The sequence below is a fragment of the Oculina patagonica genome, chromosome 2, assembly GCF_052425735.1.
Source record: "Oculina patagonica isolate OP01 chromosome 2, crgOcupat, whole genome shotgun sequence".
Lineage (NCBI taxonomy): Eukaryota > Metazoa > Cnidaria > Anthozoa > Scleractinia > Oculinidae > Oculina > Oculina patagonica.
The window spans coordinates 17,318,796-17,331,548 of NC_135759.1; the positions used below are offsets into that span (position 1 = coordinate 17,318,796).

The following is a 12,753-nucleotide window of genomic DNA, read 5'->3' on the forward strand; positions in this document are numbered from 1 at the left end:
GTCCTGTACAGATCCAGAGATATTTGACACGTGAATCCAACCCCTCCAAGTCCGCGTGACAAACAACTCCATGCATCAATTATCTCTCGAGAAAAGCGCAGTGATGTCTACGGCTACGAAAGTTTGTGAAAGATAACACCTTTGACCCTTTTTGGTATCTTATATTTACTAATCCGTTGTTTGTTCTTCGGTCTGGGCTACCGACGCAAGAAACACAGGTACCATTTTGGAGTGATAGTTGTTATTAAAATACAAAATAAAATGTTTATCGCAAAGGGAAAGAAGGCAAAAAAGTAGCAATTCATTTATGACTCATGGTTGAGCCTTTAGGAGACATATTCCTTATGTAAATTACGCTTCTATTTGTGACTTGAGATCTTGTCTGAAAACGTTTCCCGGAATTGAATTTCAATCCAAGTTCAATTTCTCGGAAAATTTCAATCATGTACGGTTTATCCTTGGCAGTAGCAAATGACCTGTCAAAATCTTTTTGATGTATGACCGCCCGTTCAAAAACATAGCCAATCCCATTTGCTTTTTTTTATTAAAATAATATCCAAGCCACTCCTACTTAAACTTTGGTATGCAATAAATCTGAAATGTCATTCCTCACTTAAAGAAGAAGCAACATCACTCGGTTCTGTTCGAATTGTACTCGGTTGAAACTGAATACTAACAATGGACGGCGAATTCTGTGTACTTGTGCATGGCTGTTTGATATTTTACGAAGTCGCCGATAAGCTTGTGGACTTTTTCGTCGTAGGTGAGTACGGAAACGGACGTGTAACTAACGATCCTAAAGACAGTGTTGACGACGCACTGATGGCTTTCTTTGTCATTGGATTACACGTCACTATCCTACGCGTCGGGCTGTACTTGTGGAGAATCCAGCTTTACCGCACAGGCGATGACAGCCGAGACGAGACTCACAACGCCATAAACCTTTGGATGAGTTCGGCAAAAGTTCTACTTGAAGCATTCCCTCAGTCGACGATTGCAAAGTTTTACTTCGGTACCTGTGCGCCAACTGGTAGCAACGACAGCTTGGTTAAAGCTTTTGATGCTTTCTCTATCATTGCGTTCATCCTGTTCCTTTGCTATTTTGTTTACTGTTATTGTTTACAAAGTGAAGGAGCTAATCGAGCAACGACGGTCATCATGGTTATCACATTCCTCTTCTCAGTGGTGGGCATGATTTTTGCAGGTATATCATTAAACGACTTCACGGAGCACTGTTGGCCACACAACTGACCTTATGAGAACTGAGGTGACATTTTACGTTCGTAGAACATTTACTGCAACGGCTATGGTAAACTAGCGATTTTACTTTACTCATTGTACACTGTACACAGACATTTGCGGGTTATTCAGTCATCTAACAGTTTATCATTAAGGGTACCTTAATTAATTCAGTGTAATTGTGATCATATTGCTATCCCAGAGGTCTACAAATCCTTGGCATGCGCATGAGTCTCGCGCAATGTTCTTTTTAAAAACTTTACAATCGCGTGTAACAGCTTCACTATTTCAACTGATGAAGGCTTAAGCACTGGCCGAAACGTCTTGTAAAATAAACATCGAAAAAACAGTCAGTGTCAAACCACAAAGAAACAAACAGTTTTTCAGGATATTGTCCGTAAGTTCTTTGGTTCAGAACACGAGACTCGAATGTTAAAACAGCTGAACAGCCGAGCGGTTTTGCTGGAGCAAACATCAGCAGCATTTCTGGTTGCCAGTTTCAGATCTTCAACGGCCCAGTAAAGATCATACAAGAATCGCACAAAAGTCGTAGATTTGTCATCGAAAGTTACAACGAAGACTGCACATGATATTCTGCCGTTTGAAGTACTTCTCTGTCTGCATTGACGTTTGTTTGGCCGTTGATTCTTGAAAATGTCGACGAAATTTACCTTGCCAAATTGTAACACAACTATTAATAACTTGTTTGATTGACTTTTTACGACTGTATACTAATAATTCGTCTCGAAACTAAATATATTTTTTGGCGGAGTACCAGTTAGTTCACTCGGTGACTTGCCGTGTGCGGTTTTAAATGAATGAACAGACAAGCGCACGCAACACCGGATGTGAAGTGATCATTTCCGCATGAATTCGTTAGTTTAAAGCCATATAATAAACAACTTATTAACCTCGAACGTTCGGTCTTTACGGGAAAATCTCAAACCTCAGCCTCAGCGCTATCGCTCGGTCAATGCCGCAAGGCCCCAGTTTGAGATTTTCCCGTAAAGACCTCACTCTCGGTTAATAAGTAGTTAATAAACTGCAGTGGTTTTGCTCACCGTGAGCTATCGATTTGAACACTCGAAGATAGATTTCATATCTCCGCACAACCATGTATTATCCTCTATATATCAAAAAGTGAATGCAGGAGGGTGGATTACGCCATTGTGACTGTACACAGTCATTTCCAGCCCACCGAGTCAAATTTCAAAAACATTGAGCCACAACTCACTGTTTATCACCGAGGCAAAGACAATTAAACAAATTCATGAACTGCGCATGGGCAATTTTGGGTGCATGGTTGTTGTTGTTTAAGAAACCTTTGGCTTTGTAAAACTGATCCATTGTTTCAAGTAAAACTGTCGTTTCCTAACTCTGTTGAGAACATATAAGATACCGGACGATTTGTTAGCTTTCACAAGTTTTTGGAGCTTGAAAGAGGTGTTGGAGAAGGGGCTAAACTTTGCCGTTACTCCGAAGACTCTTCCGATTAAATAGTATCTTTCATCAACTGGGGTAGTCTGTTCGACTATGAACGACCGGGTAAAATCTGACAATATCCGTAGTGAAGTGATAAGAAGCCTAAAGAATTCTAAGCCTCATAGCTGCAAGATGACAAGGGAGGAATGTGCCGCACTCAACAAGTTAAAATTGAACAGTGCTTTCGAACATCCGGTCCTGTACAGATCCAGAGATATTTGACACGTGACTCCAACCCCTCCAATTTGCAAGTCCGCGTGACAAACAACTCCTTGCATCAATTATCTCTTGAGAAAAGCGCAGTGATGTCTACGGCTACGAAAGTTTGTGAAAGACAACACCTTTGACCCTTTTTGGTATCTTATATTTACTAATCCGTTGTTTGTTCTTCGGTCTGGGCTACCGACGCAAGAAACACAGCTACCACTTTGGAGTGATAGTTGTTATTAAAATACAAAATAAAATGTTTATCGCAAAGGGAAAGAAGACAAAAAAGTAGCAATTCATATATAACTCATGGTTGAGCCTTTAGGAGACATATTTCTTATGTAAATTACGCTGCTAGTCCGTGACTTGAGGTCTCGTCTGAAAAGGTTTCCCGGAATTGAATTTCAATCCAAGTTCAACTTCTCGGAAAATTAAAATATTTGCTATGTACGCTTTATCCTTCGCAGTTGCAAATGACCTGTCAAAATCTTTTTGAAGTATGACCGCCCGTTCAAAAACAGCCAATCGCATTTGCTTTTTCAAACAAATAACATTCAGGCCACTCCTACTTAAACTTTGTCAAGCAATAACTCTGAAACTACATTCCTCACTTGAGAAGAAGCAACAGCATACACTTCTGTTCAAAATGTACTCGGTTGAAACTGAATACTAACAATGGACGGCGATCTCTGTGTACTTGTCCATGGCTGTTTGATATTTTACGAAGTCGCCGATAAGCTTGTGGACGGTTTCGTCGCAAGTGAGTATGAAAACGGACGTGTAACTAATGATCCTCAGGACAGTGTTCATGACGCCCTTTTCGCTTTCTTTATCATTGGATTACACATAACTATCTTTCGAGTCGCGCTGTACTTGTGGAGAATCCAGCTTTACCGCACAGGCGATGACAGCCGAGACGAGACTCACAACGCCTTAAACCTTTGGATGAGTTTGGCAAAAGTTTTACTTGAAGCATTCCCTCAGTCGACGATTGCAAAGTTTTACTTCGGTACCTGTGCGCCAACTGGTAGCAACGACAGCTTGGTTAAAGTTTTTGATGCTTTCTCTATCATTGCGTTCATCCTGTTCCTTTGCTATTTTGTTTACTGTTATTGTTTACAAAGTGAAGGAGCTAATCGAGCAACGACGGTCATCATGGTTATCACATTCCTCTTTTCAGTGGTGGGCATGATTTTTGCAGGTATATCATTAAACGACTTCACGGAGCACTGTTGGCCACACAACTGACCTTATGAGAACTGAGGTGACATTTTACCTTCATAAAACATTAAACGCTGTACATACTTATACACATTTGAACGTTCTTCAGTCATCTAACAGCTTATCAAAAAGGGAACCCTGCTGTTTCTTTTTCTGACGAGTTTAATTTACCACTAGGATAAGTCTATGCAAACAACAAACAGTTTTAGTTTGCAGCTTATTGTCTGTACCTTCTTCAGTTCAGAACGCGAGACTCGAATGATCTCGGCTGATCGACACATCTTCGCCGCTGATGTTAACTTCGTGTCTGTTGTGTGTACTATATGTCAAATTCTTCTTTTCTTCAAATCGTAGACTTGAAAACATTTGAAATGTGTGAGTCATATCTTCATAGCTTAAATTAATTCTTTGTTGATTCTCAAAATGTACCTTTGTAGTGTAGGTTTTTCAGATAAATAGTTACCTCCCCATACAGCACTACTACAGGTCAAATATGGGATGATCGTAGAATACGAGACGACTGTAAAATCGTGTTTATGATACGCTAGCCAAAGCGTAAATCACAAAGACACTTTGTAGTTTTGTTATCTTGTTAATTACGTAGTGTTTTTTTCTAAGAACTAAACCATAATAAGTTGCACCAAAAGGAAGACAAAAGGAAACTGTAACAATAATCTATTATTAGCCGAGGACTATTTTGGAAGAACTCAGTTGCTGAATGAATTAAATTGCCATACAGACTAGACTAGTCAGAAAACTATCTACAGTAGAACTCCGCCTTGGGACTTATTAAAACCACAAACTCGTTTTTAAGGCCGCCTTATTTTGGCTCGAAGTAAGTGCAGTCTTTTTCTGTTTAATAAGCCCTCAGAACGATTATCTCAGTCGTTAAATTACCTCAGTTGTTAACACGACCACTGGTGGTCGTGTAACGGGGCTCCATTAGTTAACGGTCCAAGGAAATGCGGAAGTGAATAAACTAAAAAAAAAATCAAAAAAGTAATTATAGAAGATATCCCTGAATGCCGTACTTACTTTTCCAGAATTTTGTCTTGTTTTGTGGTGCTAAAAGTTTCCAACTGCAAAGACTCCTGGGTCACAAACGCCACGGCGAGATGGAAAAAGTTGTTCCATAACTGAGATGAAAAGAAGATTAGAGACTAAATAAGACAACAAGAATACATGCAGTGGACGATTCTAACAAAAGCTAAATCCATTAAAAATGCGAGTAACCTTAAACGTGATGACACTTGACGTTTGCCTGTTTGTTTTTTTGTTTGTTTCTTTGACTTCGTCTATTTGTTTGTTGTTCATTTTTATGCCATGTGTTTGTTTGTTTGTTATTTCATCATTAACATCCGTAAGTAACAAACATTTTTTGATATTATAGAGAAAAGACCGTTCATCCAAACGGTTCTCAGCATGTGAGTTGAGCACACAACAAACCGCCGCAACAAAGCTGACGGGAAGAAGGAAACAGAGAACTGGATGGTAAGAAACAACGGAATGTTTTCCTACACCGTCAAAATATTTTCGCCCTTTTGTCACGAAGTTTTGTCTACTGTCTTTAGAAAGGCAGAAACTGAAGAGATTGGCGTGTCAACGAAACACCCCTCAAACCCCTAACAGTCAACCAAACACCCCTTAAATAACAATGTTTATCTTTTTTTATTTAAGAAAACTCACTTGATGTTCAAATGCATCAGCTCCAAAGTGCTCCTGCATCGCCTCGGAAAAATACTGGATGGCATCCAAGATAACACTGTGAAACAAAACAGACAAGAATTGTTTTGTAAGCATCCGAAAAACATTAGTTATAAGCTTCATCAGTGCAAAATACAATTCCTACCTACGACGATGAAGAAAACCTTAAAAACAAACCAAAAAGCAAAAAGGATGGCTAAGATTGAGAAAAATTGAGATGGATTAGGCACAAACAAATTTGAAAATTGAAGGGTGCGTTTACAGCATTTGCTATCTGTGAGCTACTGAGAAAAACGACCGCTCTATACAATGTAACGTCCTTGGGTTTAAAATCACCTTTATTAAGCTCCAGTTATTAAAAAAAACTCCTGTGTAACAGAACAGAGTGGGATATGTAAGAACTGCAAGAATGAGAAAATCGACACTTTTACCTGTTTTGAACCATAGTCATCACCATCCAGTCCTTGGGAAAGATATTTTCGCTTACGAACTCACGAAATAGCATGAAGAGCTCCATGAGGAAATCCTGCGTTAAAAAGGCGAACAAATGAGTTAAAAATTATGTTTTATGAACTCTGTTACGTGTTACTTCAACATCTACGAGCAAGGCCCGTCCAGAGGATCAATGATTTCTTGTTCCCGAAAAATAATCTCCCCTCTCATACATATATTCCGGTGATCTCTGCGATCGACAACTGACAAATTCCTCAAAATGAAGCCGTTTGTTGCCCAGTTCCCTGAAACTCTAAAGTAGGGCCTCGTGTAAGTAAGGGATGAGTCAAGGGTATAACCATTTCTCCTCATAATCTTATGACAAAACCAAGCGAAATTCTCAAAAACAACACCAAAACATTTGAAAAGCAATCAATAACACCGTAGAGACAACAGAAAAGTCCCGGCAGGAGGTGGGGGGAGGGGGTACTCCCATATGAAAGAGACCAGTATGCCCGTCGTCTAGGGGTGTACATAACGGATTTCGGAGTTCGGAAGTTCGGCCAATATGTTTAGCCGTTGAGGACTCGTTAGGGTTGCACGTGAAGAAAAAAACAACAACGCATGCCATACTGTGTTTGCGGTCTAGGGCAATCAGGCATGGAAATGGTCCACGTCCTTATTGTGCACGTAATTCATGTCGCAACGTCACGCCACGTCATGCATGAGCGCGTGCGCTGAGAAATCTTTCCAAACACAAACAGGGTGGGCAGCCGTTGCATTAACTTCGCTTGCAGTTTTCTCTCTTAAACCTTCGATAACACCCATTTTTTTCAGGATATATAACCTTTTGGGATAGATTTCTACCGATTGACAAAAAATGAGCCAAATTTGAATGTTAGAAGTTTATTATTTTTTCATTTTCTCTTCCCGCGCGCAATCGAATCAGTGACATTTTGCAGCATTTTACTTTTTTCAACGTTTGTAAATCCAATTTTTAAGACAAAGTTTACTCTAAGGGACGTTAAAAGTGAAATATATTTGTTCAATATACCCACTCAAATAAATTCGGACAAAGGAAGTTGACCTGCATCAATTAATATAAAATATTTTGTTGCCAGAAGCCGCAGAGGTCATATCGAGTGATGAAGTAAAATTTATCCAAATAAGCGCCTTCTTTCAGATATCGTATCTCGAAAACGAATTCGGTGACCCCCAATTCTTTTTTACATTTCTGACATAAGTAACTTGTAAACTAGCAGTGGTGAAAGTTTTAGAAAAAATGCAATGTTGGAAGATTTTCGCGCGAACTTCCTTAAGTTTGGGGTCCAAAAAAGCTTGAGCCTCGCCCAGATTGGTCTCGTTAGGGGTTTAATTCAAATGTTCCAACGAGCATCCCTGTCTCTTTCATACGGCAGTCCCCCTCTCCCTGGGGAAAGTGTACGCATTAAGATGGTTAATTTTAGAGCAAATATAAGAGCTAGGGACCACGAACATTGTACATTATAACGAGATGTCCGTATTTAGCTGGTATTCGTATACTAGGTTTCGACTGTAATTTGAGGTTAACTCTAGTAAGGTAAAGACTCACCATGAGATCTTGCTCAGTTGGAAAGTGTTGTACATACTTCTGGTAATGTTTTTCATCCATCAACTGCAGCATGGCTACCAAACACGCTACATAGTTACCCTGGTACAACAAGGAAACTTAATCAATCAACAAAACAACAGAGCAGTAGAAAGCCACTCAAAAAGCTGCTCACAGATATTGTAATTTATTATACATTGTAGTCGATATCTGTCTTCTCGTTAACATAGAGCCTACAGCTAATTCTGGGAATCAGCGCAGCCAACAGATTATTCATTATAAATCTGCTAGCAGATAAGTGAATAATCTGTAGATTGCACGCGTAATGCATGATTACCAGAGCAATTTCAAGTTCACGTGTGGTGAGTGGCATCTTGCACACAGCGAAGTAAAAACATGGCTCGTCGCTTCGCTTCTTCAACCGAGCAAGACGTTTAGAAATTGCTGGACGATAAAGACTTAGAAAACACAAAAAGATCGACAGAAGTTGCGAAGGGGTTGTTCCACGAACACCTTGAGGAGAAAAAGCCCGGACGGCAAAAAGAGATTAGCACAAATGTTGAGCTTCTCTATGGATATTTCCGAAGTAGCCTGTCGACGGCTGTACACAGGCTATTTCCGAAGAAATCGAAGACGCAAAGATCGCCACCGAAAAAAACGAAGATCTCAAAATTGAAGCAAAGATCTGAAACTGATCAAAATTCCCGTGACTAAATTGAACATTCAGATATAAAACTGTCAAAACTCGTAAACACTACAGAAAACATCGGTTAATTCTGAATTTTGATATTTGACCATGTTTTCACTGCAATTTCGACAATAGTGGTTCACAGTCACTGCCGCAAAACCACATAAAGCCAGTACAAGGCTCAAGCGTTCAAACCATTTCAATCCGTAACACGAAGATCTATTATTTAAAAGCGAAGATTTGCGAAGAAATTGGGAAGAAAAAGAAGACCGTGGGTACCCATAGAGAGGCTCAATGTTGAAATCGCTTGTCCTTATTGTTTTTCTTTAAAACGATTTATAATAAAACAATTATTAGATTCGGTTTTTGTGATATCCGGAATAATCAAGGCCCCGGTAATTGTTATTACACTTGACATTTGTACTTACCACAACAGCTAGTGACCGATCCATGGTGATCACAGCTTTCACCACAACACGTAACAGTGACGTCGCCAACAGCAGAACATCGTCATGCGTATTACCCTGCACATACAGACAGAACACCGCTGTTAGAACACTTATTTTGTCAATACTAATCCTGTAGAATATTTCCCCTCGCTTCAATGATAATACGAGATCCTCATCTTCTTTACAGCCTTAAAACATTGATCGATGGGAAAAACATATGACACTAGGTTGCAATCTCAACAGTTTCTATCACTCTTTTTTCTTAGCAAAGTATACATTTATCTTTCTAATTACAATTATACCATAACCGATAGAATTCTAGCGCGCTGATTGGTCAAAAATTATGGTCGATGAGATAGACCATAGAAATGACGCCACAACATTTTCTGACGTCATTTCTATGGTCTATTTAACAAATAGATTTCATTTTGCCGTGCGTCTGTTCAGTAATAGATCACAGATGACGTCAAAATGTGGTATGAACAGAGAAGTGGCCCACGAGGCGCTAGCCGAGTGGGTCACTGATGTTCATACCACATTTTGACGTCTTCTGTGATCTATTACTGAACAGACGCACGGCAAAATGAAATCTATTTGTTTTATATAATAACACAAGACTTTAGCACACTTCAGTGTGAGCAATGCCGCCGTACCGATGAGCTAAGTTGTTTTGATTTCACTTTTAAGTTTTCGTTAACACGAAGCACTGTTAATCCTATTGAATAAACAGAAAAATGGTCAATTGAAAGTCAATGAAAAAACTAACCTTTATTCCGATTTGGAAAGTTGTTCAAATCTGTGAGCATTAACCGAAGCGTTCAACCGCAATACGTTTGTTTCCCGTGGCGTCGTCCAACTGTACAACATCGGTCAAACTTTCATACAGATTTCGGATAATTTCTCGAATAATTCACTGTCTTCTTCAAGCTTGTTTCGCCCAGTTTAATGCTTCAAAAGGTGAACGATGCTTGGCGTATTGTTTCTCACTGAAGATTTGTAATTAAGCTGAACTTTTTTGCTTTAGTGTGGCCCCGCAAGTTTGAAAAACTTTGCCGACAACTCTGATTTGGACTACGAACTCTGATCACGCGCGCGAGTCACACCACCGCGTGACGTCATCTATGCGTCTGTACTCTGATAGATCATAAGTAAGAACCAATCAAAATGCGCGTAGAATTCAGGTTATTATATAAAAGAATGTAGACCATGGAAAAATGTGGTCGATTTGTTAACTGTACCGTTTTGCATGTTCGGTATACAGAGAAAGATTTTAGGCCACATTACACTTCCTCTCAAACAAAATACAACTGTCTGCCAGTCGGCAAGTATAGACTGTTTTTGCTTCAACCACAAAAATTGGCTCTACTCTTACGAGCAAAGAACATAACCAGGGGGGGGGGGGGGGGGGGAGGAGAGAGAAACGAGGTCTGGGACCGAGTAGCGATGCTCTCACAACTTGCAACGCGATCAATTCACGATTAAGTCAGCGGTTTTTGGACGATGATGCAACAGGCAATCTTTTCCCGCGAAATGGAAGTTATGGCAATCACGACTACCATGCCGTGGAATCACTTATTATAAAGGGGTTCAATTCTCTTAACTACACATCTAAAAGAAGTGTGTTTATCCGAAAATTTCGTCATCGTCATGTAGTTATAACGCAGAATTTTGTGATGTCATGCTACTTTTTAGTGCTGAATTGCAAATGATTGTACCACGATTTTCAACTGGCCCACATGGGGATTGTAAATAAGGTAAATCAAAGAGCGACCAAGTCAACAAACAAACTCTAAACAATAGAGCAAGAACAATAGCTCCGACAGGCACGGGAATACTCGATCGCCATGTATCATTACCATTCCCGTGATGGTTTTAATTCATAACAAACACCACATATTGACACCAAGAACCTTTCCGGAGAACTGTTCGCTGCTTTAAAGACAAAACTTAAAAACCTTTTTTTTTACTACAATGAAAAAAAATATCGAACTCTCCTCCTGGTCCCATGTTGTTTTAGCAAGTTCACAAAGAAAGGAGCTGATTTCTTCATACTGTAACTCGTGTTAATACTTGTTTTCCTCGTGTGGGGAATGCAGTCAGACTCTCTGCGTCAAACCTGCACGTCAAATCTAAAGGTTGTTATATAAGGGGCATGAGAAACAAAAACCCATAAACAGAAGGCCTACGTTGGCATCAACTGTTCAACTCACCACATCATTTCTTGTCAGAGTAATCAAAATGTCGTTCAGGATGTCGATACAACTCTTCATTTCTTCAGTCTTCATCATCTCGTTTCTGAGTTGTTCAACAACCATGGGAAGCAGAATGTACCGAGATTCTAAACAGAAACAGTAAAACAACAATCACTGCAGCCTTTGTAAAACAAACTATGGAAAGAAGTAGAGCTCCTACAATTCTGCCTTAACCCTTTGACACCCAAATTTTCCCAAAAAAAAAACTCTTTTTTTAGCCGCTAAACTGAAATTTTGGTACTATGGTCTCAGTTGAATTTACCTCAACTTTGCTAAAGAGGCACCTTTTTACACTTCAGCAACATTTTGATAAAGATTCTGTGTAAAAACGTACAATATTTTATTTTGGTGCATGCGCATAAGCCAAAATTTTGACTTTTTAGCTGAACCGTTCCAAATTTTTTTTTGCCCCTTTTGCTTCCTTTTTTTCTGCCTTCTTATTCTCCTTACTTTCTACTCTTCATATCCTTTCTTTTGGCCAAATAAGTTTTGACTTTATCATTGGAAAACACTGAAAAGGGGACCTTGACCAATTACAGGTTAAAGCAACGATTTTGCACCAATAATGGATTGTGCTTTTCTTTGATTAGCTCTATCAGAATGTAACCAATATTCAAAATGAACAGTCCTGTAGAAAGGTCGATCCAAGCTCTGTCAGATTCTTATCACGAAATTCCACTGACGTGCTTATTGATGACGTCACAAGTGAATCAATGACTGCACCTCCAAATAGCGCCTGAATGCGCGTTTAGGAGTGAAAGGGTTAAAAGTGTTCTTACATAGGCCAGGGCTCAAAATAATTTTTGGATACTGACCGGTCATGTTGACCGGCCAAATCAATTTTTGCTCGGTCATGTCTCGTTTTTGACCGGTCAAAATATTGAGTATTTTCTTTGAAGCAATAGCCTATTCTGCCAAAAATTTCGCCTCATAAGCTAAAACACTTGTTGTTAAAGAGTATTAATAAGGCTTAAGCTTAAATGTTTTGATCGCTAAATGTGTCATTTTATTATGTTCGCTTTTTGAATTTCCATTTCTTCAGCGTTCTACTCTACATAAAACAAAATGCTCAGTAGCCGTAATTTTATGTTACTCTGCAAGTTTTACATTATTTAACGACTTACGGGTGGAGGCGATCTTGGTTGTTAGCACTTTACTGGTCTTTACTACCGAACACTAAATAGTATTAATAGCAGACGTTGATTGATGCCATGTTCATTGTTGTCTGTTTAGCGTATTTACAAACGTGGATGTTTCCTGTTTTTATTTAAGCAAACCACTAACAAATCCGCGTGACCGTCTTATCTGTATTCTACAAATTTGTGACTGCAAGAGCTTGCTGCTATGATATTTTATGATTTTACTGTAAAATTTCAAGAAATACTGCGAATAACTTTTTTTGTGTGTTATTTATTTGAAAGTCGTGTACGTGACCGGTCAAAATGACCGCCCAACCAAAATTTTGTCCGGACAAATCGTCATTTTGGCCGG

The 12,753-nt window shown here is 39.3% G+C and overlaps 2 protein-coding genes across 3 annotated transcripts in view; one reads left to right on the forward strand and one right to left on the reverse strand.

Annotated features, from left to right (window-relative positions):
• LOC144643288 (dedicator of cytokinesis protein 1-like) overlaps nt 1-12,753 on the reverse strand; it is a 64,770-nt gene that overhangs the window by 21,310 nt on the left and 30,707 nt on the right. For both annotated transcript variants that reach the window (XR_013568889.1, XM_078502488.1), the window contains exons 32-37: nt 11,221-11,348; nt 8,990-9,085; nt 7,877-7,975; nt 6,285-6,379; nt 5,836-5,911; nt 5,185-5,285 (exon numbers count right to left, since the gene is read on the reverse strand). Coding sequence is in view for 1 of the 2 variants with exons in the window: in XM_078502488.1 (XP_078358614.1) it covers nt 5,185-5,285; nt 5,836-5,911; nt 6,285-6,379; nt 7,877-7,975; nt 8,990-9,085; nt 11,221-11,348 (595 nt within the window). In the remaining variant the exon portion in view is untranslated. The remainder of the gene's footprint in view (nt 1-5,184; nt 5,286-5,835; nt 5,912-6,284; nt 6,380-7,876; nt 7,976-8,989; nt 9,086-11,220; nt 11,349-12,753) is intronic.
• On the forward strand, nt 624-2,614 carry LOC144643353 (uncharacterized). Its single transcript, XM_078502566.1, has one exon. It carries the CDS (start codon nt 679-681, stop codon nt 1,249-1,251), a length of 573 nt encoding a protein of 190 aa, XP_078358692.1. The 5' UTR covers nt 624-678; the 3' UTR covers nt 1,252-2,614.

Coding starts and splice junctions, on each gene's coding strand:
- LOC144643353 (XM_078502566.1), top strand. CDS start 679: ATGGACGGCGAATTCTGTGTACTTGTGCATGGCTGTTTGATATTTTAC.